Genomic DNA, 26573 nt, shown 5'->3' with positions numbered 1-26573 from the left:
GTTGGGTGGGGGTTTGGAGATGTTTACATTGCGCTGGTTTTGTGTTTGTTTTTTTGCAGCTTTTTGGACATCAGCTGTGCCGAATTTACGTTGGATTAATGGGAAATGACCATTTGACTCATGTTGCTCTTGATTTGACATTTACAGTAACACCTATCGTGATATCCCACGTCTCGGCCATGTCAATAGTTGCAGGCGGTGAAACACAATAGCCAGTATGTTGCGTACGCGATGGTCCCTGTGCTAACAATGGTTTCATGGCAGACTCGTCGCGTTTGGTGTGAGTGGTTATACATGGCAGGATGTCGGCAAAGGGAGGGTTTTAACCACTTATCCTAGGTACTGACCAGGCAGATAGATAGGCTCTCACAGTTGAAATCCTGCCACTGACAGGCGGGCTGCGAACACGGTAGCGTCGATGAAACGGCACGCAAGAACTTGCTGGGGTTGGCCACGTTGCTATCGCCCGCTTACCCCGGAGGAAGGCCTGCATGATAATCGACTTCGTAGAATAACAAATAATAAGCACCCTTCTGTACTTGAGTGTAGACCCTCGGTCGATTTCTAACTACGCGGTCTGTAGCCGTGTGTGTATTGTTTTGGAGGGCTGAAGGGCTGATTGCTTGAGGAGCGTTTCGCCGTCCCTTTCTATCAGGTAGCCTACCTATGTAGTACAGACGTAGGTACTGATTACCTATCCACCCCCCATCTATCTATTCAGTATGTATATACCCTTACGGTAGCTACCTGCAGCATCTATGCATACTTAGGAACGAATGGTTGCAGGATTAGAAAAGATAGAAGCGGCACGTCTCTGGCTTACGGATCCCTGCCACATTCAAGTGAAGCCAAGGAGTAGCGGCAAAGCACCCTTTACGGCTTTCGCGCCTTGGGGGGGCCCAGTGAAAAGTAGACTTACGGCGACCTTTGAATCATGTTGGGAACATACAGTATATATGGATGGATGGATGTAGCGGAGAGGCGAAGGTTTTCAATCTCTAACAGATGGCCTAACAACACAAGGCCATGCGCAAGTTTTGGAAAATTTTAGTGGGGGAGGCTAGGTAGGTAGTTGAGTGATCTCGACGGTCTTGTGCAATTGTGCGCGGCAAAGCCCTGGAATGCCTGAATGAGTCAAAAGTTAGCGGACCCTGAAAGGCGGAGGACGGATGGTAATTCCTTAGCATTTTAGTAGGTACGTATGTAGGTAAGTAATAGGTAGGCAAAATAAGTAAGTAAGTGGCATAAGTGCCTACACGTGAAAGCTGACTTAGGTAGGCACAAGGGGGGGGGGGGGAGTCAGATCTAGCCAAATTCAGTGCTCTGGCGCAATTTCTCCGAGGGTAGCGTAGGGTACCTGGCTTGAAGCAGTTGTGTGCTGCTGGGAGCGGATTGATAGGCTGTGCTGGTCCGGTAGCGCCCACGATGCAAAGCCTAAAGGACATTGGGCGGCCAACTAAGAACTTAGCACAAGTAGATTTACCTACCACCTACCGAGCCCTAGGTACTTGATATCTACGATAGTTGTGGGCCACCGTAGCAGAGGGGGACCTAGGGCAGAGCGAGGGAGGCCCTTGGAAGGGCAAGTAAGTCCCCTCCCCCTCTTTACCTGCCAAACTCTAGCGAGGGGTTGTTCTCTCTCTCTTTTTTTTTTTTTTTTTTTTTTTTTTTTTAATCTGACCTCCCACATCCCACCACGACGCAAACCAACATCACTTGCAAGGTCGGTACCTAATGATAAACCATTAAATCCTGGACTACTATCTACCCAGGTATAGATAGATAGGGTGAAAACGATGTTGAAGTGCTTGTGAAAATGCTGTATGTACGTACGAAGGTGCTTGATCATAGGCGGTATGCATTGTGCCCCTCTGACCGACTTAGCTCCTATTCAGGTTAGAGAAGTACCCAAGTGGGATGGATGTATGGTCCAAGTACCCTCATAGCAGGCTTTCTATGCGCAGTCTACCTAACGTGCCCCTCCATTCTTGCTCACAATGGTCCCCTACGATGTCACGTCACTCACCCATTGTCGATGATTGTCGATGATTGTCGACTATCTTGATTGATAATTTTTGTTTTCACCACTCCCAGGCCCATGTAGTGGACTTTCCTGCCCAGGATTAGGTATCTGCCTCCCTAAGCCGGCACCTGCATTGAGTACTGGCAGACTTTGGCACCCAAGTACCTCCTGCACACCAACTACTTCTATCCCCTATACTGTAGGCTACCTACCCTAGGTACCTACCTGCCTACCACACAGGTACCGTACCTAGGCATTTGCACTGCACGCATTTTGCTACCTTAGGTACCTACCTAGCTGAACGAACCCTCAACCCTCGTGAATCCTTCCAAGCGTGCCACCACCACCAGTCCAGTCTCACTAATCTGCCTACCCACTTCCAATCCACATCCACAACACTCAACTCGGTCAATCATTTTGCCAACCATCGCCGTTCAATCCCCAAGATCAAAAATCAAATACCACATCGACAGCCTGTCCAGCTCTGCCCCCCCCACTCGATGCTGTCGATGGGTGCCGCCTGACGCCTGTTCATCTTTCGTCCATTTGCTTCTGTCCTCCCACTGTCCAATTTACCATTGTCATTCTTCTACTAGCCCCCCGTTGCTCCAACCGCCATGGATGCCAACGTCGTCAGGAGTCGCGTCCTGGCAACCCTGAGCCCTGATGCCAACGTGCGCCGGGCTGCTGAGCTCGAGCTCAAGCAGGTATGCCCGTCTGCCTCAGTTTCTCCCTCTTCCTTCCCCTATTCCGTAATCATGCGCACACATGCGTTGGACAAACACCATACCGCTCCCACTGCCACTGCCACTGCCCCTGCCCCTGCTGTATGTTATGTTTACTAACACCTCATCACCCACCCCAGGCCGAGGGGCATGCAGGCTTCACCGATGTTCTCCTCGAAATTCTGAGCGCCGAGTCCGAAGACTCCGTTCGACTGTCGAGTATGCTCCATCTATTTGTCGAGTCTTGATGAACCCAACCCACGCTCCGGTCTAACTGCTTTGTAGCCGTCATCTACCTAAAAAATAGGACAAATCGGGGCTGGTCCAGGAGCGACCACTATCCCGATGAGCCTCTGATCGCTGAAGATGAAAAGCAACGCTTCCGCGACCGCATCCTCCCCATTCTCGCCGCCTCGCGTGGTCCAGTGCGACAGCAGTTGTTGCAGCTAATTCAACGTATCCTACATTTCGATTTCCCCGGGAAATGGCCCACCTTCATGGATGTGACCCTTCAACTTCTCCATGCCAACGATCCCCCATCCGTCCTCGCAGGTCTGCAGTGCTTGCTCGTCACTTGTCGCGCATATAGGTTCAAAGGAAACCAGGATGTTGGGAGGGTGGAATTTGACAAGATAATTGAGGCTAGTTTTCCACGTCTTCAGCAAGTCTGCAACGAATTGGTAAACCAAGAGAGTGATGAGGCTGGTGAGATGCTTCATATCGCTCTTAAGGCCTACAAACATGCAACTTGGGTAAGTCTTCTGGAGTGGCGAGAAGCATGAATTGCGGTATGGTGGTGGGTGTGGCTACTTCAGGGACTGACTGGTTACAGCTCGAACTTTCTAGCTTCCTAAGACAACACGAAGTCAATATTGGATGGTGTACCATTTTCCTACAGACTATCTCGAAAGCTATACCGGCTTCTGCTATGCCCGATGATGTTGATGAGAGGGAACGTCATCACTGGTGGAAGGCGAAGAAATGGGCATACTTTAATCTCAACAGACTTTGGATTAGGTCAGTCGCTTAGTCCCCAGGGCCCCCATTGTCTCTTTCCCTATCCCTAACATCCACTAGACACGGCAATGCTCAAGGTCTATCCACGAAGACTGACGAGACGACAAAATTTGCTAAGGACTTCGAGTCTACGATCGCACCAGAAATTTTGAAGCACTACCTATCAGAAATTGAGAAATGGGTTTCGAAGACCACCTGGTTAAGCAAGCCTTGCCTCTCCTATACTCTTGTCTTCCTCGACGAATGCTGTCGCCCCAAATCGACTTGGAATTTAATGAAGCCACACTTGAACAATCTGGTCACACACTTGGTCTTCCCGGTGTTGTGTCTCAGCCAAGAGGATGTTGAGAAGTTTGAGGATGAACCAGAGGAGTACCTGCACCGAAAACTCAACTTTTACGAGGAAGTATCCGCGCCTGACGTCGCAGCTACCAACTTCCTCGTTACCCTCACGAAAGTCAGAAGAAAACAAACCTTTGAGTTGCTCCAATTCATTAACAGTGTCGTGAGTGAATACGAGCAAGCACCTGTCGAAAACAAAAATCACATCGCGAAGGAAGGCGCCCTAAGGATGATCGGCACTCTAGCTCCTGTTCTCCTTGGTAAGAAGAGTCCCATTGCTGACCAAGTTGAATATTTCCTTGTACGATACGTCTTCCCCGATTTCAAAAGCCCCCAAGGCTACTTGCGTGCTCGGGCCTGTGACACCATCGAAAAATTTGAACAGCTTAATTTCAAGGATCAAAATAACCTTCTCATCATCTACCGTCATATTCTCGACTGCATGGCGGATACAGACCTGCCGGTCAGAGTCACAGCCGCGTTGGCTCTGCAGCCCTTGATCAGGCACGATGCCATTCGCATCAGCATGCAACAAAGCATTCCTACGATTATGCAGCAGCTACTCAAATTGGCTAACGAATGCGATATCGATGCACTCGCTAATGTTATGGAAGACTTTGTTGAGGTATTCGCAACTGAGTTAACACCATTTGCTGTAGCTCTGAGTGAGCAGCTAAGAGACACATATTTGAGGATTGTCCGCGAACTATTAGATAAGAACGAAAACCGCAATGACGATGATGGAGAATATGGGGATTACCTGGATGACAAGAGTATTACAGCTTTGGGTGTCCTTCAGACCATTGGCACCCTAATACTCACTCTGGAGAGCACACCAGATGTACTCTTGCACATCGAGGCCGTCCTAATGCCTGTGATTCAGATCACCCTCCAGAATAAACTTTACGGTAAGCTTGCACCCTAGCGTGAATGACATCGACTTGACGTGGTGTACTGATGATTTTCATTCCATAGATTTGTACAACGAAGTGTTTGAAATCATCGACAGCTGCACTTTTGCCGCTAAGGGAATATCACCCACCATGTGGCAAGCATTCGAACTTATACATGCAACTTTCAAGTCGGGTGCCGAGCTTTATCTAGAAGATATGCTGCCTGCTCTTGATAACTTTGTTCAATACGGCGCATCGCAACTTGTTCAGAAACCCGAATACGTAACGGCCTTATATTCCATGGTGTCAGACATGTTCCAAGATCAGAAGGTAGGTGGTGTCGACCGGATATGTGCTTGCAAGCTTGCCGAGGCTATGATGCTCAGCCTAAAGGGTAGCATCGATACGTCCGTCACCGGCTTTATTACAATGGCTATGACAGTCCTCAACAGTCACGAGGTGAAAGTCAAGTCATACAAAATCCACCTGATGGAAATGGTGATCAATGCCATCTATTACAATCCAGTGTTGACTCTGGCGGTTCTGGAGGCCAAGGGCTGGACAAACAAGTTCTTCAGTCTCTGGTTTGGAAACATGGAACATTTCAGCCGTGTTCACGATAAGAAGCTATGCATTGTGGCTATAGTATCATTACTCAGCATTAATCCGGATCAAATTCCCGCTAGCGTATCGACAGGGTGGCCGAGACTGCTACAAGGCATAGTTTCTCTCTTCAAAACTCTGCCTGCTGCGATGAAGAACCGCGAGGATGCACTGAAAGACGACTTTACTTTCGATCCTAATAGCTATGACGTTGAGGATGATGAGGAGTGGGGTGAAGAAGATGCTAATTGGACCGCCGATGGTCCCGAAGATCAGAATGATGGCCGGGACGAGAGCACCGCATACCTCGAGTTTCTCAACGAAGAAGCCCAAAAGTTCAGTCAGATCGAAAATCAGTACCATGATGACTCAGACGAAGAGTTAGGCGAGGACAGTGTGCTTTTGGAGTCACCCCTCGACAAAATCGAGCCCTATCAGCTATTGCGTGGTGCCCTTATGAGTAAGTTTAGGTGATTTGGAAGCGATCTGGTGCCATTGCTAATCTGACCATCAACAGAAATGCAACACGAAAACCCGCAGTTTTATTCGGGACTCACCTCCCATCTCTCCACAGATGAACAAGCTGTCATACAAGCTGCCTATAACCAAGCACAGGCCAATGCTCAGGCTGCTGTGCAATTGGCTGCCGACGCTGTTGGGAATAATCAGATACCACAATCAGCTGCGTCAAACGGTGGTGTCAGTTAGGAGAAAGCGCAGCGGCTGCAGTTCAAGGGCGTATCTTTTAAAACCCAATGGCTATCCAGAAAAAAAGTCTTTTGGCTATTCCTGAACCCATGGGCGGGCGAGGTATAGACTAGACTCATGCTGTCGTGATCGATTGGCGGCCTATTCAATATGATGCATGAGAGCTTGGCACGAAATCACATGCAATTGAACCAAGTTATAATCATTTGGGCACTGCCATGTGCTCGACTCGAGGATCAGCGAATGAAAGTTATGTCAGTATCTCTACATAGCATGGGGTAGCTTAGATAGGTAGGTAGGCATGCCCTTTGATGGAGTTTGCACAAGCGGTACTTAGGTCTTCTGCCATCCCATATTGCATACCTACCTTAGGTAGTCAGGGAAGGTTCAGATACGAGATATTACGATGATGAAGCACATAGGATACTGCAAGCGAAGTTTCAAACGTGCGATGGTGCGGGAGGGAGGAGGGGGTAACAAGATTCTAGACCGTGCAAACATCCCTCACAAAAAAAAAACACGTTAAATATTATTTTACCCTCCCTTTTGGCAAGTTTTGCACTGTGATCCTTAATTCTTGAAGTCCTGCCGTCCTTATTTGTAGTTCAGATATGTATGCATTCAGGGGAGGCGCTCGTAATTAAGCATGGGTTGCATGGTTAGTGTTCGTCATTACTGATCTGTTCATATGAGGGACATACTATATAGGTAGGTATGTGCTAGTATCGAAGCGACGCTGCGTTACGCGAAGAGATTGCTGGGGGGGATTATAGACAAGATAGTAAGGGAAGGAAGGAAAAGAAAGGACATATAGCCCGAAACCATCCTCTCCGAGGAGGTTAACCTACAGTGGTTTGTTTGTACTACGCGTGCTTCCTCGCGTTAAGTAAGGATGAGGACGGGGGAGAGGGGGAGGAGTATATCTAAGTGTATAGGTAATTATTCTTGGCAGATAGGGGATTTAATTCGATGAGATGACGGCGGGCGATCGTGGATCTATCTGATTTGAAAACGTCGGTAGAGAGAAAGGATGTTGGTGATAGATAGGGAGGAAGAAGATTAGGTCCCTTGGACGTCGCGGGATCATCGGGGGTGTGGTGTTGCTTTATCCCGTGTGTGTGTGTGTGTGTCGTTCAGGGGCTGCGGATATACGCCGTTCTTGAAAGTGAGGATTCTACTTCGACTTGTTTCTGTGAGTGAATTTTTTGAAATTGTTAAAGAGCCTTTGTATTCTGTGAAGTTGGGAGGGGTATGGTTGAATGGGCTTTCGTGCTTATCGTGAAGCGCGAATGACTTGTAGGTTTGGGGTGTGGGCAGAGAGGGACCGGTCTCGGATTTTTTTTGGAGATGGCGGTCTTTCTGAAGGCTAAGCTTATGATTGGCGACCAGTAACTACCGATTGGAGGGAAATGGCGCCTGTTCCATGATGTGCCTTGCTTCGTTGTCTTGTTGCCTTTGCGGGCACGGTGCTGGGCGGAAACGGGGCCAGCGAGTTGTGAAACAGGTGGCTCTCTTAACACCGTTTCTTATCTTTATCATATTCAAATAGTCGGTACTGGTGCTTCTATGTTCTGAGATGGAATTTACGAGTGTGCTGTGGTGGTATGATAGTTTCTGCTGTTAGCATCGCTTCGCTTCGCCCCGGGCGTAAAAGGGTAAACATGATACTCTGTTGCTATACTTCAGAAGAGCGTCCTTATGCTAATAGCATGTATCGTCGGCTAGGTGCCGGCTTACCTTAACCTCTGTACCGCTCCTTCTCAAGACATGCAGTCTCTTGCGGGCACGTTGGAGAACGCATCCAGGCTCATGATATCTCCAGTATGCGGCGAGATGGGTTCTAGATAACATAAGACCAGCAACTGTCGAGCTCAACTTGAAGAAATCAATTTACTATTAACGCCTCATGAATTCGAATGAAGATTAAAATGTGAAATGATTATCCTGAGCAGTCTCCTTCAAGGCTTAACAGCCGCCAACCATCATACATACGAGAATATTTCATTTCATAGAGGCTCATAGTGCAAGTGTTCTAGAAAATTTCCTTATCAAGGTCAAGGTTGTATGCAGGAATGGCTCACGCGTGGACGGCCGAGGCTTCATATAACTTCATGCAACATTTATAGACATCATAGATCCCGACAGAGTACATCCTCAGCGATATGAGCCTGTCAAGAGATCTAGAGGAGATTACTTAGGTAACAGTAGAAAAAGGCCATATAGATGCTGTGCGCAGAGTGGTCACTAGGAGTACGTGAGCACGAACAACACGCGACGAAAAAAAGTCAAAGCTTAAACCCTCCAATATATATTCGAAATCAACTAGTTAACTGCCTATTCTTTGAGCTTATCATAACCAGGCCATAATACCTATATCTAGCTATCCCAACTCTCGTTTCGCGCAAGTCTCCTTAAACAGCAGTGGGCAGAGCCAAGCCTTCGGTGGCCGTGGCGCAGAGCTGGCTCAGCGTCGACGTCCTCGTGGCACAGCCCGCGGGACAGGCTGTCTGGCACCCGTCTACCCACAGCAAGGTCTGGACGTTGCAGCCGCAGGGGATCACCATGTCCTGCTCGTAAGTGCAGCCCGGAATGGGGCAGCGGATGGGCTGGCAGTTCGAGGGCCGCGTCGTCAGGGTCACGGTGGGGCACGATAGAGGAGGGACGGGCGGCTTGCCTGGGGCGCTGGTAGTGGTGGGAGGTAGCTGGGTCACTGTGATGGTGAAGGTGGGCGTTGTCTTCGTGGTTCGCGGTGGGGGAGGGGGAGGGATGCCTCGCGGCGACTTGGTGGTTCCTGGTGGTGGTGGTGGAGGAGGGGGAGCAACGCTTGCCGTCGTCTTGGTAGTTGGAGGAGGCGGAGGCGGAGGAGGAGCCAGAGATGAGGTTGTCTTAGTAGTTGGAGGTGGAGGAGGAGGAGGAGGAGCAACGCTTGCCGTCGTGGTCGGCGGCGGTGGCGGTGGGAGCGGAAGAAGGGTTGGCGTTGCTGTCTCCGTGGTTCGCGGTGGGGGTGGTGGCGGAAGCTCGACGACTTCGGCGTCGGACTCGGTGACGGGAGCGGCCAAGGCAAGGCTATGAATAATCTTAATTCCTGCTCAATAGATCGAGGTATAACATGGGAGGTCCGTACCTGGCTAGCGCCGCCGTCATGGTAATGAAGAACTTCATTGTTGCTGAAGGGATGCCCAACAGGTTCCTATAGCCCTTTAGTACGAGCTATTAATGAATTGGGATGTGGTTGTTATAGTGCTTACAAGTCTTTGATTTGAACAGGATTGTCAACAGAGTAGATGAGGCGATCTGCGAGATGAGGAGCAGAGTATCGAGATTCCTAGAGACGCAAGACTCGTGTTTATATATCCGTGTGTGAGTATGTAGGCATGTAGGAGCTATATCCAGCTGCCCTCAGGCGCGGTCAGGAACGTTCGTAGAGTAGGATGATGAAGCTCCGTTTATGGCGTCCCTCTTTCAGTCAAGGTCATGCTACTTCGAAGTTCAAAGGCCCGTTTGCATGTTGCAACCCGCTTACCCCCTCGGAGACTTGCGATGTAGTAGGTCCGGATGATATCTGACAACTCCTAGCTTACAGATTCAAGGGATCATGCTAGATATTTTTAGATATAATTGGATCGACCACATTTCGACTCCCCAAGATCAAGAGATCTGGCATACACCCTTACCTATCTCATCACCAGTCCATCCGAGAGAAACCGCACCCCTGTTTAGAGTCACGTTGGAAGCAGGCTAATGAGATGTTGAGGCATCCCGTGTTGATAACATTAACATGGCCCTAAATAGCACGGCTGGCATAGACGTTACCAGTGCAGCTGAGGGCGTTGGTGAGTTCGGGCCCCCTCTGGATGCCGACAAGAATAAGTCCAAGTCGACATCGAAGTGCAGATTCGCACGGGTACAGTCGGACCCTGTCCCGTGGCCGACCTAATCTCACGAGCGAGGACTGTGCCGTCGTAGTTGACACGACGGTAGGAAGACCAGCCGAACGCGACGGAGGGTATAAGGAGCAGGACATATCACACGGCGGTTCTGCCTGCGCTCTGGTTGCGTGCTGGTTGTGTTCTGGCCAAGAACGGCCACTATATCAGCGTCGACGATATATTGTGGCGACGGTTAATCTGCATACAACAACCCCCTGGCGAGCGACAGGGGCCGTCCAGCAGTTGCCCTTTCCGGAGCCGCCAAGCGCAACGGCGGTTCGCCATTGGCGGCAGGGCCTGGTCTCTCCAATCTAATCGCGTCCCCGAAAGCAAGGCTATCGTTAATTGAGCCTCTTTAGCCTGAGCCGCCCTCGATATTTGATAAGGCCGGGTTTTCATATAACTTCATCTCGACGCAGTATCGATATATAGCCAAGTCCCTTCCTTGGCGCCTTCAATGCGAGACGTGGTTAGGAACGTAGGCCCGCTGCCACAACTCATCACAACTGATGCTGCCATGCTGAGCAATGCGCAAGGCAAGCACTTGATCTACTTCTTGCTTTCAGGGGTCATTTTGAGCGTTCTGTCGCTGCACGCCGTCTCCGGTGCAAGAATGATGATAATGGTAAGATCTTATCTGTAATACTTTAAGGTACTCGGGAAGTTTCGCTCACCGTGTAGCTTAACCATTTCCTACTCAGCCAGGTCTTTAGACCAGCTGGTGCACGTATCACTGGTGGAATATCAAGGAAACTCCCAATTTCCCATTTTGCCTTTTCAGCAAGGGGTTTGGAAGAGGGATGCAAACCTCGTGTAGTGAGTCACGGAGAGTAGGTGTGAGATCACTAATGAAGCAGAGCATCAGTTTTAATATATGCATTGCTACCACCCCTCCGCCCCCCTTTCGACCGCTGCACAACGACAACATACGATTCTCATATATTGAATCATAATATTGCAGGAGTTTGCATGACTGATCTTGGATATTATCGCGTATCGTCTCGGACCTGCCTAGATACAATGCCATGTTTTTGTCCATGATCCAGCCGCTCAGGATAGTCAGTGGGCTGACGAATAACGCGGTTTGGATGGGAGAGTTAAAGGAAGACTCCGATGACCCAAGTCCAAATTGCCTTGTGCTGCGACCCTGATTTTCTTTATTCAGTCGGCTATATTACATTTCCTTCATAGACATATATCTCCTTAAACATTCCATTACCACCTACACACCACTGAGATTACCCTCTTCATTTTCCCACCTGTCGACGTGAGGTACGCAATAGATATTTAATCTTTAGCGAATACGGTTCACACCTTCGACTTGATAGATAATACTAGACCTTGGTTGTTAGAAAACGCATAGAGTACATTGTAAGGCGAAGTAATATTCATCTCTGCCCCATTACATACAGACTCGGACGCCGGGGAGTGGAACATAGCAAACATCGTTAGTAGTACCTATGCGCAAACCCTGGTTCACCGGGTACTCAGCTACCTAGTAGTGCCGCTATATATTCCAACGGTACCAATCTACGATGTGTTTATTTATAGATGAACTTCGGAGTTGGTATGTGTACCTTACATGTTATAGTTCGCTTAATTATAGTCTTGGAGGGGGGATAGCTAGGGAAGATAAGATCTTTATATGGAATTTGTTAAGTCTATTGCTTGATTTTGTGCCAAGATTATTTTTGCGCAGGCAGATGCCACCGACAGCCTTTATACTATTACATGTCTCTTCATCTGACTAGAGCGGTAGTTATCTGTACACAGTTGGTGATGGGGCGGCCTCCTCTGCCCTTCCCCAGACTTATATGCTCATGATTTTTGCGGTACTCTGAACTGCATTTCATTTCACTTTGCGTATAATAACATTCAATATTCAATATTTATGATGAGGAAGTTCACCAAGATATTGTTCGTGGTGTGGGGGGGCGGGGATGTGATTTGATAACCGCCGGATGCTCTGAACCAGGGGCTCTCACTTTTCACCCCCTAGACTATAGCAGAGCTCAACATCCAATCTCTCATTTGAACACAGGAGCCTTAGGCGTTCATTATTGGTAAATAATAGCTTCTCTTTCTGAACTCGTCTCTTCCAAAATATTCGAACTATATGGTATATGATACTAATCGCTAGCAAGATCCTGTCCTCAAAATGCAGAAAGTAGAGACAAACAAAGCGTCATTTGACGGCAAACTAACTCAACTTTTTAGTCATGAAGTCCGCGAGCTCATCTAAGAGGTCCACAGTCTCTGTAGGGCTAGCAATCCACGCGGTGGTTGCTACACTCCGTGCTTTGAAATCATTACTTCCAGCGCTCAGGAATTGGTCTCCGACATGCAAGGTCTCCTCGGGTTTGATTGATCGATTGCCAGCCCTTCCGCCAAACCACTCCTGGCAAACAGATACACCCCAGCTCTTGTCGCCGATATCGACGAACACGTCTCGGCCTCCGTTGAACGCACAGAATGGCACGACTTTGTTGTTGCGGTCGGTGCCACCAACACTGAGTTCCAGGATCTTTTGTACCACGAGCACTGTCTCTTCAAGCGATTCTCGCGGAATGCGCACGTTCGGATCGCTAGGGATGATCCCAACAGCGCGATCCTTGCGCATGAGAGTGGCTGGCAAACTCATAGTCTTGATGCAGTCGCGTAGTGCAGCCTCGGCTACGTCTAACAGACCTTTGATGCTTGCGTCGGACCAAGTAGACATCTCGGCCGTAAGCCAGCGTTCCTGAGGTACAGGGGCCAGCAGGTGAGGGGATGTAGGACTGAACTCAAACATGTAATTAGCCTCTCCACCCATGATGACGATGTTCTGTCTCTGTTGCGGTGTGAGAACAGTCGACTGGGCAATCGCATCTAATAGCCCGTGCAGACGCGCGTAGTACCGATCTGCCGTGGTGTAACCTGCGGCAGTGACGATGCCGATCTTGACGTTCTTGTGCATCAGATCGATCATACGGGATATGATGGGGCTGGCTGGTTCTAGACTCTGGCCATCATCGTAAAGTGTGACATCTCCATCGAAGGTCGCGAGCTTGAGGGTACCCTGCGTGGTAACCGCCATCAGCTGCGCCGTGTTAAGAATCAGACGCACATCGTTAAACGATGGCGAGACGAAGCGCCGCGACGAGATAAAACGTTTGCGGTCTTGAAATTTGAACGCTGCTTCCAATGGAAGTCTCGTGAAGAAATTGCCTATCGGGGGAACCAGAAGCTTCAACTTGGAAGGGATCACATTGATCTGTGCTTGGTGGGCGACTGCGGAGATGGTAAGCCCCTCAGTTCGTCGAATAAAGAGGGAGAATAGAAGGCATACTATGGTCATCAATCATAACCTCGACGTCTCTCATAATCTCGGCATAGCGTCTGTGCGCCTCCTCGGACATCTGGGTGACACTGGCACCATTGGTCTCAAATACGCCTGTTGGCTGCGAGTAAAGCACGAAAGGGACGGCCAGCAATCCCTTGATCCACTCTACTGATGTGTTAGTAACAAAACGCCATCTGTAACCGGGGAATCGGGAAGAGAAGGGGCCCCTGGAAGATGGTACTGATCTCAGCCCGCATATATTGTGATGGAGCACAGATGCGACATGATTCGTAGGCCTAATTGCCCCAGGCTGGAGTGCTGCCACATGCTGACGCCATAAAGCCCAGAGCTTAAACGCGCCACCAGGTGGGTTAGGTCGTTAGGCATGGCCACCATCTTCAGAATAGGATGGCTCACATGCATGTGAGGGAGGTGGTGAGTTGGGGAGGCTGGGTTACCAATGAATTGATCTCTCCTGTGGGTTTTGAGGGCATCTTCAAATGGCAGCATGTTAGTTTAGGACATGAACAGGAGGTACGGGCCGATGGCGATGACGGCCATGAGAGCCAGGGAGCTACGAGAGACTCACATTCTACTCTATATCGCGTGGTCATGATGGCCGGCTAGTGAAGGTTGGGGCTTTGAGTGGATTGAATAAGTGTAGAAGTAAGAGAGCAAGGAGCTTCCTTTTCGATATACTATATAGTAAGGCCTTACAATGCTGCCAAAGGAGATTGAATTGAGGACGAGGAGACGCAATGGCGGTCGGAGGAGAGTTGGAATGAAATGAGTCTTGCTTGGATGGGATTGGGTACGACGTCGGTCCCCTTGATGGGAGTCGGACTCGTCTTAAGCTTGGGTCGTGATGGCTAGCGGGTGACGGCCCCTGAGACAGCCAGCCTAGACCGCCATAAGAACCCAAGAATCCCCATAAGAGCCCCCCTAAGAACCCCTAAGAACCCCGCCCTCGGGCCTGCACCAGCACGCTGGAGCCGCCGCAGACGCGCCTATAGATGCGCTACGACTGTTCAGCGATAGCGTAAACCACATCGCGCCTGTTGACGGCTCTTTCGGAGATGCGCCGGCGACCGCCGGGGATTTCCCCGTTTGACTCTATACCTATGTACTTAGACTTCATGTCACGACCTGGCCGAATCTAAAAACATCCAATAATATAAGTAGGTAGCTATAACCAGTGGGAGTCGTGATGGTGGTTGCTGTGAAGACTCCCTACGGACGCGGAGTTACGCCAACTCACATACTTACAACATAGGTAGTAGCACGTTCAGAGCACGTTCAAGCATCTCCAACATCTCAGATCGACTGCATCTTACCCCTCATTCCCAAGGTAATAAACCATGCGAGCCACGTTCAGCTGCGGTCAGTATGATGTCACCCTATCTGGAATCCTAGTATTGTCTACGACAAGGCGATCGAGTAGGTAGGCCGAGGTAGGCCAAGTCGTCGGCAGCTGGGCGTGCATCCCCGTGAATGCCGTGAATGGGAGTGGGCAAACAACATGTGAGCTTACCTACACTAACAAGTACAGTCCTGGGCCGTTGCATTGCATCATCACATCACGACTTACAAAGTAGATAGGTATACTGACACAATCCTCGGTTTGCATTGAAATCTCTCTGCTTGTTTTGCCAAGCTAGCACAGGCTAATGGAGGGATCCGAAATGGAGATTTCTTGGGGGTTGATTACCTAAGCTTGATCACTAGCAGAATACAACTTCTAATAAAGGGTTTAGTTTGAGGAAAGCTCAAACGCCCATGGTCGACTACTAAAAATGGCAGATTATCAAATTACCTACTTAACAGTCAACATCAGCCGAGAGCACCAAGGAGGTGATGGTACCGGCGTGAATTCAGTTCCGGCTCAATCCAGCAGACCAACGATAATACGAGCAACGACTAGCAAGTATTAAGAAGAGCGACAGACAAACAGATGAGACAATTCGTATAGTTATAGCTTTAATTATATACTACTTGAACATTTACTAGCTCTTCAACAAGATGCCCATCCCGCTGGAGCTAGCATCTTGTGTTTCCCCTGCCCGATGTAATCAGGAGCTTGAGACTGTGCTACACGGGCTTCTGTGGCTTCTAGTACCTTCGCTCTCCAAGCCTCGGTGAGTTTGTGATCATACAGATCCCACAGGCGAGGCAGATAATGTACGTCCTGAACACAGTATGCCCGGATTCTCTCCGGGAGTGGCCATTGGTTGAACAACTCGTAGCTCCCGCCCTGCTCAGGAGCGAAAAGCTTCTTTCCATCATCCTTGGTTTTCATCCACTCGGACTTCTCCATGGGTGTCACGGGTAAATCTCTACTGATGCAGCTCTTCAACCCGCTGACAAACTGTCTGCGGCCTTCTGGACGAGTAGCAAGCTCCATCAACTGAAGGTCTTGAACTCCCTTGAGCTTTATGCCTTAATGGCTATACAACGCATCAGAATCGTTACGTACATCAAACAAAACCTTCGCAATAGAGGGTGACTCCAAAATCTCGTTCAGTGTGTTGGGTGTACGTATTCCTGGAGTCGAGAATACCATTTCGCCGAGCGTCTTCACATCGACAAGGTAGCTCTGGCCCGTGGTGCGGACATGGATTTGCAGGATCGATATAGTTCCATGACGTGATAGGTTAACTCCTTCAAGGTCAAGATACAGTGAAGGCGGGGTGGTTAGCAGCTCCGAAAGCTCATTTACCATGGATGAGATCGCTGCGCTCGTATTGAGAAGGCCGGTGGCTTCACCTTGAACTTCGTCTCCTGTCAAGCCCGCCAAGCCGCCAAGTTGGTAGTCCAGGGCTGAGAAAGACATCGTGAATCTAGCTATGAAAAGCCTCTTTAGAGGCACTGAAGGAAATGATTGAAGTACTGTGGGAACAATAAGTTGTATTGCTCAATAGTGGGCTATCACTTCGGTGTGATAGGGTTGGATTTTGTGTTTGAAGTTACAAATACGACTGTTAACTGATAAGGGGAGGTCTAAAGTGAGCCAAATAACAACATACTCAACATAAGCTCTCATTAAATAATAGTTCGTAGATCATGAACACTCTTTTTTGTCTTGTTGAAAAGAGCTGTTTAAAACTACCCACGCCAATAAGGCGTTTACTAGTCAAATGAAAACAGATGCTGTTACGTGGCGTTGGTCAAACATGAATGAGGACATACAAGGGGCCTTTTCTCTACTAACTTTTGTTTGAAGACCTGTTATGTTGTGGCTCTTCATATTCAATGAAAACAAATTGGAGATAGATATATTTATAAGGAAGTGCGTTCAAAGTAAGTGATCGGAAGGAGCACTACTATAATGTTGTTAATCATGATCATGTGTGTGAATTTATACCTAGTGATTGAAGGAGCCGTATCATGTAATTCAGGGGTAGCAAAGTTATGGAAATCTGAGTAATCACACAAAAGAATTTCCACAGATTTGCATAGAAGCAAGCGCTTATTGTTTGTCGAACGAATAATTTATTCGACAAAGAGACATCTGGGATCATTCGTGCTATGTCTCGCGATGCTTTACATGCTAGGTGAGAGTCATTAGAGGATGCTAGTTAATAGCTTTAGTGTTAAGAGGAGACCTAGTCTTTATGTTTTCATTGAGACAATGAAGTGAGCGGAAAGTAATCTTTAATATCTCTTTTGGTATCTTCAGGAAGTTGCTCCAGGAAATGAGTTCAATGTGAATAACTTCATTTACGAGGCTGCCCTGGTGCTAGATTTTTCGGACAACGCTGTATTCAATTGAATATTAGATAGACTCGGCACGCCCCTATACCCCTCGGGAGGTTCTGTGGAATTGCTGGCTTGCTGGCATTCCCCTGGCGTTAAATAGTACAACAATAACAACAAGGAAATTGCTCCAGGATGTCAGCCCCCTACTTGAAATCCTTATACAAGCTTATGACCGAAATAAATGGAAAGCTGGACTTTGTTTTGGTTGCTATTGGTGTGTAGCAACACCACACCGACTTGCTTGCGGGATGTATGCGAGGTTGCAACAGAGGAAACGAGTTGCCTGGGTACCAACCTGAATTCTTAGCAAACAAATGATGAAATTCAGTGATAACCAGAGCATCTCGTTGATTGACGCGTAGCTTAATGTGCACATATACTCATTCATGACAGTTTTACGTATCTAGACAACCTGAAAAAACTGGCACCGTCTCTGTGGCAACCTTTAGGCACCAGCTACCAGGTTCGTTGGACCTCCTCCATCCCGACTATTTCTACGAAAAAAGCCAGAGAACTCAGTTGGCCTTTTAATCGTCGTCTTTAGTACTCCCGAGCACCATCGTGAAGCGAAATGTTGACTCCGGCAATCGTTAACATCATTTCCTACTTCTATCCCATTGGGAATACACTAGCCATATCGCTTACCCAGACAATTCCACCACAAAAACCCGTGAATATACTCCTTCTTGGGTGTGGCGATGTGCGAAATATCCTTTTAACGAGCTACTTGGACCGTATTGGCAATCACCACGCTCGAATTGTGTTGATCAAAACGACTTTGAGATATTCAATTTTTCTATTGCTGAGTTACATATCTTCGATCGTCAGGCAGGCAGAGGGCGATACAATAGGCGGATTAAAACCCTAGGCGTTCGAGTAGGCCAATGAGCTGCTGCTCATTTTCCTCCTTGTATTGCATGATCACCTTTTCAGATTGGAGCCGCAGAATGTCAGAATTGCTCACCCTCCAAGGTAAGATAGTGCGCAATACAGTATCGACGTCTGTTACCTTGTCGATTCCTTCTATCGTCCTGGGTCTCTTGACACACTGTCTCTCCAGTTCGTCTTCCCAGGCTTTCGCTACTTCCCAATCTACTCCGGTCGTAAGTGGCAGCGGCGACGGAAACCCGTGCAATTTGGCATTTCTTAGTACCGCTTGTTCACTAGTTTCATCGCCGGACCAACCCCTGAATTGACCGCCGGCACCGTCGAATGAGCGTAGGAACTCGTAAGAGTGGTGCGTGATACACGAGAAGTCGTAGTCAATCAACGCCGTAATACGTAGACTGGCGGGGCCAAAAAGAAGGTTGTTAGTAGCTACACATTGGGGAACAGTTAGCTTCGGGGATATAGTATAACTCAAGGGAGGGTTATGTACTGAAATCAGCATAAACAATAGACTTATCCTGAGCCTGCAGAAATTGAAACTGGCTGGGGAGGCCATGCTCCACAAAGTTATCCAGGCGCTCTCTGATACCATTGGCATGCGATCCTTGTATGTAGGGATTTGCATCTGCTCTCCGGAGTGCTACCTCCAGTCGACTTTTGAACGAAGACTCGTAGGTCGGCCATGGCCCAGCGCCAACACTGGTCATGGCCGCGCTGATCATTCGGCCGCCTTCGTCATAGGTGACGCCTCCATACCCGGTAATGCTATCAGGGAGTTGATAATCCTGCAGTGCTTTGAGAAGTGCGGCCTTTTGCGAAAGAACCACCTTCTTTTGCTCCAGGGTCATGGAGCCGAATGACTCATCCATAGACTTGCCACGCATCAGCTGCTGGATGATCCAACCCTGCGAAGCCTCGGTAAATTAGCGGGGCTTCCCCAGGCATAAACTGAAGGGACGACGGACGGCTGAAAGGATTTGAGTGCCGCGGCGGCAAGGCTGATCATGGCCACTTCATTTTCGACCCGGGTTTCGGGGCTCATGCCCTCCGCGTTGGGATTGGCGAGGCGCATTATTATAATTGCAAAGTTCAGACAAACTTATTATCCGCTTGCCAGGTCGAAGTCAAGATCGGAGGGGAGAGTCCATTAACCATAGCCTACCCCGTTGCACTGGTGGACACATCACTGAAGACGAGAATTGCGCGGAAGTCTCATTGGGTAGAGGTTGTCGCCGCGGTAGGAACCAGTTCCTCCTGGATGCAATACCAGGACTTTATGTATCCGGCCCAAATGCATAAAGGAGAGCCAGTCAACCTGCATATGACTTATCTCGACTTACAAAAATGCCCCATTATTGACATCAAAGAACCAAGCAAGCTGACATGGCTCAACTCCCACTTGTCCGGCTCGATGTCTCAAAATGATAGGCAAATGTGCCAGGATGCGAACTTATCTCGATCACCTGGTCAGAAGGTTCGGCTTGACTTCAAGCAAGCCATATCATCAATTCTGGAACACTTTTGTGGTTTTGATGGAGTCAACAAATATGGATTTTTTGGCTTAGATAGCCCGAAAAACGGTGAAATTCACGTATCATTGTCTCTTCCAAGATGTGTATTGACCTCTCGAATCGCGCTGTCGTCCTAGATCGCGCCGCCCTTCCTCTATACAATGAGCTGGCCGACTTCCTCGGTCCTCTGACGTCGCATCGTCTTGCTAGTGGACCGGTCGATGACGAAGGGATGCAGCTCTGGAAGCACGCTTGTCATGGAGGTTTGTCCCGGAGTGAGGCTAGATCACCAGTAGGTAGTACGTAGGAAGTAGATAGGTTGAAGGTATGGGTAAGGGCTCAATATTATTGATTCCTGGCTCCCTGAACATGAAGAGGGAGCCTGGACACCTTTATATAGTCAACTTCTACGCTGTCTCCACCCTTCGGGGTAACTTCTACCCTAGTGCTATAATGTTCCCTGACAACGCTCTACCTGCATACGCTGAGAGATGCAGGCAGTGGCAGCATAATAAAAATTGCAAGTATGCCACGGCAGGCCGGTTGCCCCTATCACTCGAGTAAGGCAAGAAGTTTATGTGCACCTACGGCAACGGGAATTTCCCGGATGACTTCTTACCTGACATTCCGATTTGGAAGATAGCGTCGAAGTATACTGTACGTGCTGCTATCTCGCCTCCCTTCTGGGCACCCTTCGTGGACGAGATGTATATCCCTGATATCAGTAAAATTCTCAATGGATGTGGGAGCTGTGGGAAACCAAAGGATGAGAATGGCAAGGCGCTTTTGACTTGTGGGCAGTGCAAGGACCAGAAATACTGCTCTCCCGAGTGTCAGAAAGCACACTGGAAGGTGCACAAGAGGGTTTCCAAGTAGTATGTTTGTCTAGTACACTGTACAGGTTAATTGGAAAGTCGAGCGAGCTACGTATACTAGATTGTAGAGTAATAAATGAACTCCTGACTTCCCTAGGATGAGCTACTACATATTGAGCTACCCTAGTGTGATATAAAGACCGTTTTGCGCATGCCAAACTGATGTACAATGATATCTACTAACTTACACAAGAAGAATACATATTAGCAGCAGACAGAGCACGAGGGTGAATATAGCTGTGGTCTGCTTAGTTGTGTGCGGGACTCAATAAGGTCCTGTGCGATTTCATTAGATCAATAGTGTAAAGATTCTGATGGTTGTATATGCTACACGAAGCTGACATGATGGACAAAAACAGTTCTTGAGTATTGGAGATTGGCATATGAAGCCTGAACCAAAATATGAGTCAATAATAATCAACTTAATTCAGAATTTCCAATTATGTCAATGCAACTATAGAGTCGATTCTAATTGCGAGACGAAAGAAGAATTTCGACGATGTCAGCACCTTCCCTACTTTATTGCCCTATGTCTTCAAAAAGACACGACAAGTATATGTCAATATTGAATACACTAGATAGGTCCCTAGACTAAATATTGTTAAAGTGCTGTGTCATTCGAAATCATGAGTTAATACCTGAAAAATCACTGGGATAGAGATACTGGAGTGTGTCAATGACCCTAGATCTAAGCCATATCTATGCTTTGCGTCTTGGAACAAGACCTCACTCAGTCATACTATACATCTCATGTTTCTCCAAGCTCCAGCCTTTGGCTTGGCCACTGACGGACTGTGGCTTCATAGGTTTAAAGACCTTTAGCCATAAATCCTCCTAGAGCCTCGCGGCGTCCCGTCTTCCTGAGGCTGCATATTCTGCAGGATGAGTGTTTACACTACATTAGCGTCCTTCATCCCTGCCCAGACGTAGTACCAAAGCTCTAATAACGAAGGATTCCAAAGAGGCGCGGAAGAGTCCAATGCCTGAGGTTATGGTCAGCAACTGCAAAACATACCAACATGCACATCACGCCATCTGCGCCTCCTCGGCGGTGAGGCAGGCCGTTGCATACATCTATGTCGTATATGGTGCATTTAAGTGTAGGCGGAATTGCCGATCAAGGGACCTGGCGTTAATCTGATTCTGATTCTGATTCTGATCTGATGTAATCCACAGGCTCTTGGCCGATTAGGACATGTGAGCGTAGTGAGTACCGAGGCTCACGTATATTCCATCGTTTCAATATCCTCTTAATGTAATCCCCATCAGTCTTGGCGCTTTCGCCTTTGCGTCTTGGCCCTCGGTGGCATTGACCTCGTAGGGTGTTAGTCAAGCTCAGCACTAGGGTTGAGGATGCTTGGAAGATATGAATACCGGGCCTGACAAGGATACATAACCTGTCCTAGATATAGGATAGATCGACAGTGAAGAGGTCTAGGCCTTTGCGTAACAATAAGCGTCTAAGATGCACCCATTCGTAGGGCTCCGACACGTGGTAATGTTTCATAATATTAGTGGAGGTTACCTATATGTAAGGACGCTTATCAAGTCCTCGCATATGATGTCCAAAGTTATCCGAGAAGTCCCAGTGTTGATTGCATGCATAATACCTAGTCTACAAGACTTGGGCTGGAATACCGGTTTTGTTTTGTCATCGGTAAAGCAAGCATAACATGACTTCCTGTGATGCCCCGAGCTTCGATCTAAACTTTTCGCTTTGTGTAAATGTTCGATGAGTTTGGGGGGTCTGCAAAGAGAGCATGGGTAAGGGTTATTATGCGTAGTAATCTACAACATTATTGTTTTAGGTACTACATGTGTACATGCCAGAGACATGAATGTCTTCAGATGTATATTCGTGTATGTTAATGAGGCTGTTTGATCGACGTAGATGAGTTTCTATTTTAATGTATATCGCATTCATGAAGGGAAGATCGTAAGTAGTTCACTCGAACATAAGTTTGCATAGAGGCTACAAACTGTTATGGGGTGACCCCTGGTCACAGGAAAACGCAAGGGAGAACCAAAAGCGTTAGCGTACATAGGGGTCCAGGCACCAACTCTGCTCTATAATATCTACGGGATGAAGGGGATACTTGAATGCATGTAACCACCTCTCAACAGCGGTTACAACCCCCCACCAAGAAAAAAAGCGTAGAACGATGCGTAGAACGATGTGTTTAGTGATTATTATCGAGGACCATGCAGCGTCTAGAGAGCAATGGATACACGACGTCTATTCTCTCTCCTAAATATGGACTTGGAGAAGGGGCGGTAAGAAGTAGGACCTACTATGCTGCAGCATAGAGAGATTATAGAGTAGCATAAACGAACGAGTTTAGCCAGAATTAGTTCATAAGACCTGGAGAAGCCTATTCAGAGCGACGAGACAACAGTATGTTGAGCCGCGTTATTCAATCACTTATTCCGTTCGGTCCACCATAGTTAGACGCCAATAACAGCAATGTTTACGTCCTGACTGGACGGACTTCAATCTTGTTTTCTAGTAATTTTCTGCTACATCTCTATTAACTGTTCGAATGATTTTATACGTCTATGACTTGCGATAAGTATGTCCCCGCACGCGAATATAAGCTATCGCACCAATCCAAACGGCGTCAAGCAGAGCCAAACCAGTGAATAGCCAACCAAGCCCCAAGCTTCTTAGCAGACTGTCAATGATAGCGGCCGCAATTGCGGAGCCTATATTCCGCAGCAAGCCGGCGATGGCTACTAGTGACGCCGTGGCGCTGGGTTGGCATTCTGACTGGTACGCCGTGCTAGTCACCATGACCAGCCCAGTCCCGACCGAGGCAACAGCACTCGCCGCCAAGGGTGCTACTGGATGATAGCTTTTGAAGACGAACCACCCAAACATGGCCTTTCCAGCAGCCCCAAATAGGTAACCCCAAATCTGTATGTCGATTCGCTTCTCTGGCGGGGGGGCTTTTCCATCGTTCTGAGATTTGTAGCGACGGTACATCATATCTGATACCCGCCCGACTAACAATGACGAAATGAGGAGGAAAACGGCTGGCACGAGAAACGCATACCCTGTCTCGCTTCCGCTCCATCCATATCGCTGTTGCCAGACGCGAGGGAAAGTGATGTAGATGCAGTACAGGCCCGAGAATTGTAAGCCGGACCCGACGCTGACGATGAGGTTCGGAACGAAGAAAAGCAATTCTACCAACCTCTTAGGGGTCAGCCGGGGCGGCTTCGGGTAAGCCCCCTCGGGTACGATCCGCTTTTGGCGCAGACGTGGCTTTACTAGCCATCCGGGGGAGCTGGTAAAGTAACTCCCGTTCCCGACCAAAGAGCGAAGACTGTCATTATCAAAACGTGTTAGTTCAGTTCCTTATTACATACTTTCTAGAATTACGCAGATAACAGTGATCGTGTTTCGGAGTTAAAAGTTCACATACTGCGGTAACAGTTAGCGCTGGAAGACAATAGATCATTCTACCGAGTCCAGATCTCAGAACCGGCACGGCAGGTTTTGATACGTACCGTTTCTGGGAGGAAAAATAGTACCAGTAGGAAGACGGGGAATGCAGCAATGGCTTTCCAGGCAAGTTAGCACGATACATTATATTCGCAAGTTAATGACAATGGTGAAGCTCTTACACAGAAATCCAAAGACCCATCTCCAGAGACCAGGTGTCGAAAATTGCCCACCAATCAGAGGCCCGAGAACAGGGCCCAGGTTCGGCCCAAGAAGGAAAATTCCCATTCTCGAAGCTCGCATGGCTGGCGGCGTTACGTCCGCTACAGTACCGGCGCCGACAGATGTTGCGACAGAAGCACCTAGTGCTTGGAAAATTCTGAGGGCGAACAGCCCTCCAATAGTAGGAGGGAGTGCCGCCAAGAGGGTGTTGGCGACGAGGAAGATAACCATAGTGACCAGGTAGACACCTTTCCTGCCGAGGTAATCGCTTGCTGGAGCGCCGAATAACGGTGTTACGGCGAAGATGGCCGAGTAGACACTGATGGTGGCATTGATGACTTTAGAAGAAGAGTGAAAGACATCTTCGAAGAGAATGAGACTAGGAAGGTATACGGCGCCGCAAAGAGGTGCAAAGAAACCAACCAAGGTGACAATAATGACAATGAACATCTGGCGAGAAGGAGAGAATGTCGTATATGGTTCCTTGGGCTGCGCTGGTGGCGTAACGGCTTTCTCGACGTCACGCACTGGTTCGACACCGACCGCCAAGCTCTCTACTGCCTTGCCATCACCCTCTTCGACAGGCTTTCCAGCATCAAGAGCAGATGGCATCGAAGACGACGAACTGTCGTCACTCTCGCCCATACTGGGCGCTTTCCCTTCGGCAGCCATTGATTGTTACGTCTGGAAAACTTGGGAAAGTTTCAAAACAGTAGAAACGATGGATGAATGGGAAAAACACGTCTGTTCTATGAACACATAAGTGACAAAAGAAGGGAAACTGGGTAGAGGATGGGTTGGTTGGTATACCTACATGCAGCACTTAGACTAATGCGGACCTCAGCATACATCTCGACGCCACCGTTCATTTTGGTAAGGCCAAGGCAGTGTGACTCCCGGCTTAGTGAGCGCGAAGTTTTGCGCTAATTGTCACGCAAGATTACCGTGAGAACGGCCAAGATCCTAACGGCAAGGATCGGGCTCGGAGCTGACCGTGGATGTAGCTGCTGCTTAGTCCTGTGGGGCATGACCCTTTGCTTTAGTCCAGGGTACAATAAGCTTGTTCAAACTGTGCTTCACGATAGAATTCACCATGAACCGCTGCAATAACGAGGGCCTGCGGCTGCGGCATACGAGATGCCTACTCGCCTACCTACATAGGCCTTCCCGTTGCCTCAGGGGCTCCGTACTCGGCCGAATAAAACGTCGGCCTTGGCAACCAACAAAGTAAAACTTCTACCAATCGGGGCTTAACCCGATCGGCAGAAGCCTCACTAACACAGTTTCTTGAGCTTGAAGTAGCTATTAAAAATAGTAATAATTATTGGGGTGGATGGTAAGGTGGAATTGGTTAATCATAAGTAGTTTTGTATATTTATATGTAGCAGTTACTTCCGATGCACATGTAGACCCGCGCACTTATAGGCCGAATGTATCTTTGTTAGTATGAATCCTCTGACAGCCACCAGGCCGACGAGTGCCGGATAGGAGGCGAGAAATTATATCATAGTCTACTCATCAGAGTCAAGTAAACAAGCTTGATTCCAGTTTCTTTCTTCAGCTATCTGCACAATAGGGCAAATCAAGTATGTGGGGCAGTCATTCTGTAATCTAGAATCTCAGGCCATGCAGAGATTGTGGAACTGTTTCAATGTGTAAGCCAAGGTACAAATATATACTTCATGATTCCTGTCGTATGGAAGTCAAATGATCAATGGTACTTGGATATACATATCCACTGTATTACCTAAGTTCTACCCGTCCACCTGGGATGGCCGTATTATCGTATAGGCTCGTGGTGTGCAGAACAAGGTGCACGTGAAAGTATGACACCCAACCTCCCATAATCCTTATGTATCAACTCTTAGCCTTGGTTACCTACTATACCTCTGGTTAGCTGCTATTTCATTCGGACCCGCCATGTTGATTGTGTGTGCTGTACTATTTAGTATGACGATAGTTTCTTTTGCCAACAGAGGTACTTGTAAGATTAAGTGGCTTTTTGACGGCCAGTTATGAAGCCATTCAGACAGCCATCCAACTGCCAAATAACCAGTTAAATACTTCGTATGTAACCTTGAAGTCACAGACCCTCGTGAAAATTGGCATTAAATTTGCAAGCATCCTCGGCAACCCTAACAAGTAGCGGGCTTTGGATTTGGTTTAGTGTAGGCTCTCTTTTTTCTTTCACTCCAGCTCCACATGTCCTTGTGCCGCCAGTACGTGATAAACTAGTAAGTACGGAGTAATGAGATGAACTAATGTCTTTCGTTGGCCGAATATAGAATTCAGGTAAAGTCCTCCGCCAACAGTC

General features: G+C 48.3%; 7 protein-coding genes across 7 annotated transcripts; 2 read left to right on the top strand and 5 right to left on the bottom strand.

Annotated features, from left to right (window-relative positions):
• The first annotated feature begins 2038 nt into the window (after positions 1–2038).
• On the top strand, positions 2039–6937 carry F5B22DRAFT_592860 (importin-beta domain-containing protein). The gene is made up of 7 exons (XM_047973963.1): positions 2039–2730; positions 2889–2967; positions 3034–3500; positions 3581–3765; positions 3826–5015; positions 5083–6063; positions 6121–6937. The coding sequence occupies exons 1-7, from the start codon at positions 2641–2643 to the stop codon at positions 6309–6311; spliced, it is 3183 nt and encodes a 1060-aa protein (XP_047834135.1). The 5' UTR covers positions 2039–2640; the 3' UTR covers positions 6312–6937.
• Positions 6938–8596: 1659 nt separating this feature from the next.
• Positions 8597–9887, bottom strand: F5B22DRAFT_459709 (uncharacterized protein). The gene is made up of 3 exons (XM_047972050.1): positions 9560–9887; positions 9436–9501; positions 8597–9377 (listed from the first exon to the last, which is right to left on the bottom strand). Exons 2-3 carry the CDS (start codon positions 9471–9473, stop codon positions 8723–8725), a joined length of 693 nt encoding a protein of 230 aa, XP_047834134.1. The 5' UTR covers positions 9474–9501; positions 9560–9887; the 3' UTR covers positions 8597–8722.
• Positions 9888–11974: 2087 nt separating this feature from the next.
• Positions 11975–14490, bottom strand: F5B22DRAFT_592854 (IMP-specific 5-nucleotidase). Its single transcript, XM_047973962.1, has 4 exons — positions 14152–14490; positions 14021–14056; positions 13569–13727; positions 11975–13510 (listed from the first exon to the last, which is right to left on the bottom strand). Exons 1-4 carry the CDS (start codon positions 14174–14176, stop codon positions 12441–12443), a joined length of 1290 nt encoding a protein of 429 aa, XP_047834133.1. The 5' UTR covers positions 14177–14490; the 3' UTR covers positions 11975–12440.
• A 1083-nt stretch (positions 14491–15573) lies between these two features.
• F5B22DRAFT_660479 (ribonuclease H-like protein) lies at positions 15574–16392 on the bottom strand (the record flags this gene model as incomplete). The annotated part of the gene is made up of 2 exons (XM_047980295.1): positions 15574–15990; positions 16036–16392. 2 exons carry the CDS (start codon positions 16390–16392, stop codon positions 15574–15576), a joined length of 774 nt encoding a protein of 257 aa, XP_047834132.1.
• Positions 16393–18174: 1782 nt separating this feature from the next.
• Positions 18175–19278, bottom strand: F5B22DRAFT_643136 (uncharacterized protein; the record flags this gene model as incomplete). Its single annotated transcript, XM_047978218.1, has 3 exons — positions 18175–18635; positions 18697–19111; positions 19156–19278. 3 exons carry the CDS (start codon positions 19276–19278, stop codon positions 18175–18177), a joined length of 999 nt encoding a protein of 332 aa, XP_047834131.1.
• Positions 19279–20185: 907 nt separating this feature from the next.
• On the top strand, positions 20186–20662 carry F5B22DRAFT_592846 (uncharacterized protein). The gene has a single exon (XM_047973961.1). It carries the CDS (start codon positions 20294–20296, stop codon positions 20591–20593), a length of 300 nt encoding a protein of 99 aa, XP_047834130.1. The 5' UTR covers positions 20186–20293; the 3' UTR covers positions 20594–20662.
• Positions 20663–23058: 2396 nt separating this feature from the next.
• F5B22DRAFT_592838 (major facilitator superfamily domain-containing protein) lies at positions 23059–25589 on the bottom strand. Its single transcript, XM_047973960.1, has 4 exons — positions 25074–25589; positions 24220–25008; positions 24104–24155; positions 23059–23918 (listed from the first exon to the last, which is right to left on the bottom strand). The coding sequence occupies exons 2-4, from the start codon at positions 24929–24931 to the stop codon at positions 23147–23149; spliced, it is 1536 nt and encodes a 511-aa protein (XP_047834129.1). The 5' UTR covers positions 24932–25008; positions 25074–25589; the 3' UTR covers positions 23059–23146.
• Between the last annotated feature and the right edge of the window lie 984 nt (positions 25590–26573).

The sequence above is a fragment of the Xylaria bambusicola genome (assembly GCF_022495145.1).
Source record: "Xylaria bambusicola strain CBS 139988 unplaced genomic scaffold F5B22scaffold_6, whole genome shotgun sequence".
Taxonomy (NCBI): Eukaryota; Fungi; Ascomycota; class Sordariomycetes; order Xylariales; family Xylariaceae; genus Xylaria; species Xylaria bambusicola.
The sequence above is the reverse complement of the archived record's forward strand: the minus strand, read 5'-3'. Positions and strand labels throughout refer to the sequence as shown.

Excerpts from the sequence above, each read along its gene's own strand:
- F5B22DRAFT_592838 (XM_047973960.1), bottom strand. The coding sequence starts at position 24,931 with ATGGCTGCCGAAGGGAAAGCGCCCAGTATGGGCGAGAGTGACGACAGT. Across the intron at positions 24,156-24,219 it reads ATGGGTCTTTGGATTTCTGT|CCATTGCTGCATTCCCCGTC; the intron begins GTAAGAGCTTCA and ends TTGCCTGGAAAG. Across the intron at positions 23,919-24,103 it reads CTATTTTTCCTCCCAGAAAC|TCTTCGCTCTTTGGTCGGGA; the intron begins GGTACGTATCAA and ends TGATAATGACAG.
- F5B22DRAFT_459709 (XM_047972050.1), bottom strand. The coding sequence starts at position 9,473 with ATGAAGTTCTTCATTACCATGACGGCGGCGCTAGCCAG. Across the intron at positions 9,378-9,435 it reads ATGACGGCGGCGCTAGCCAG|CCTTGCCTTGGCCGCTCCCG; the intron begins GTACGGACCTCC and ends GATTATTCATAG.
- F5B22DRAFT_592860 (XM_047973963.1), top strand. The coding sequence starts at position 2,641 with ATGGATGCCAACGTCGTCAGGAGTCGCGTCCTGGCAACCCTGAGCCCT. Across the intron at positions 2,731-2,888 it reads CTGAGCTCGAGCTCAAGCAG|GCCGAGGGGCATGCAGGCTT; the intron begins GTATGCCCGTCT and ends CACCCACCCCAG. Across the intron at positions 5,016-5,082 it reads CCTCCAGAATAAACTTTACG|ATTTGTACAACGAAGTGTTT; the intron begins GTAAGCTTGCAC and ends TTCATTCCATAG.
- F5B22DRAFT_592854 (XM_047973962.1), bottom strand. The coding sequence starts at position 14,176 with ATGACCACGCGATATAGAGTAGAAT. Across the intron at positions 14,057-14,151 it reads CACGCGATATAGAGTAGAAT|ATGCCCTCAAAACCCACAGG; the intron begins GTGAGTCTCTCG and ends TGCCATTTGAAG. Across the intron at positions 13,728-14,020 it reads CAGGAGAGATCAATTCATTG|AGTGGATCAAGGGATTGCTG; the intron begins GTAACCCAGCCT and ends ACACATCAGTAG.
- F5B22DRAFT_592846 (XM_047973961.1), top strand. The coding sequence starts at position 20,294 with ATGTGCACCTACGGCAACGGGAATTTCCCGGATGACTTCTTACCTGAC.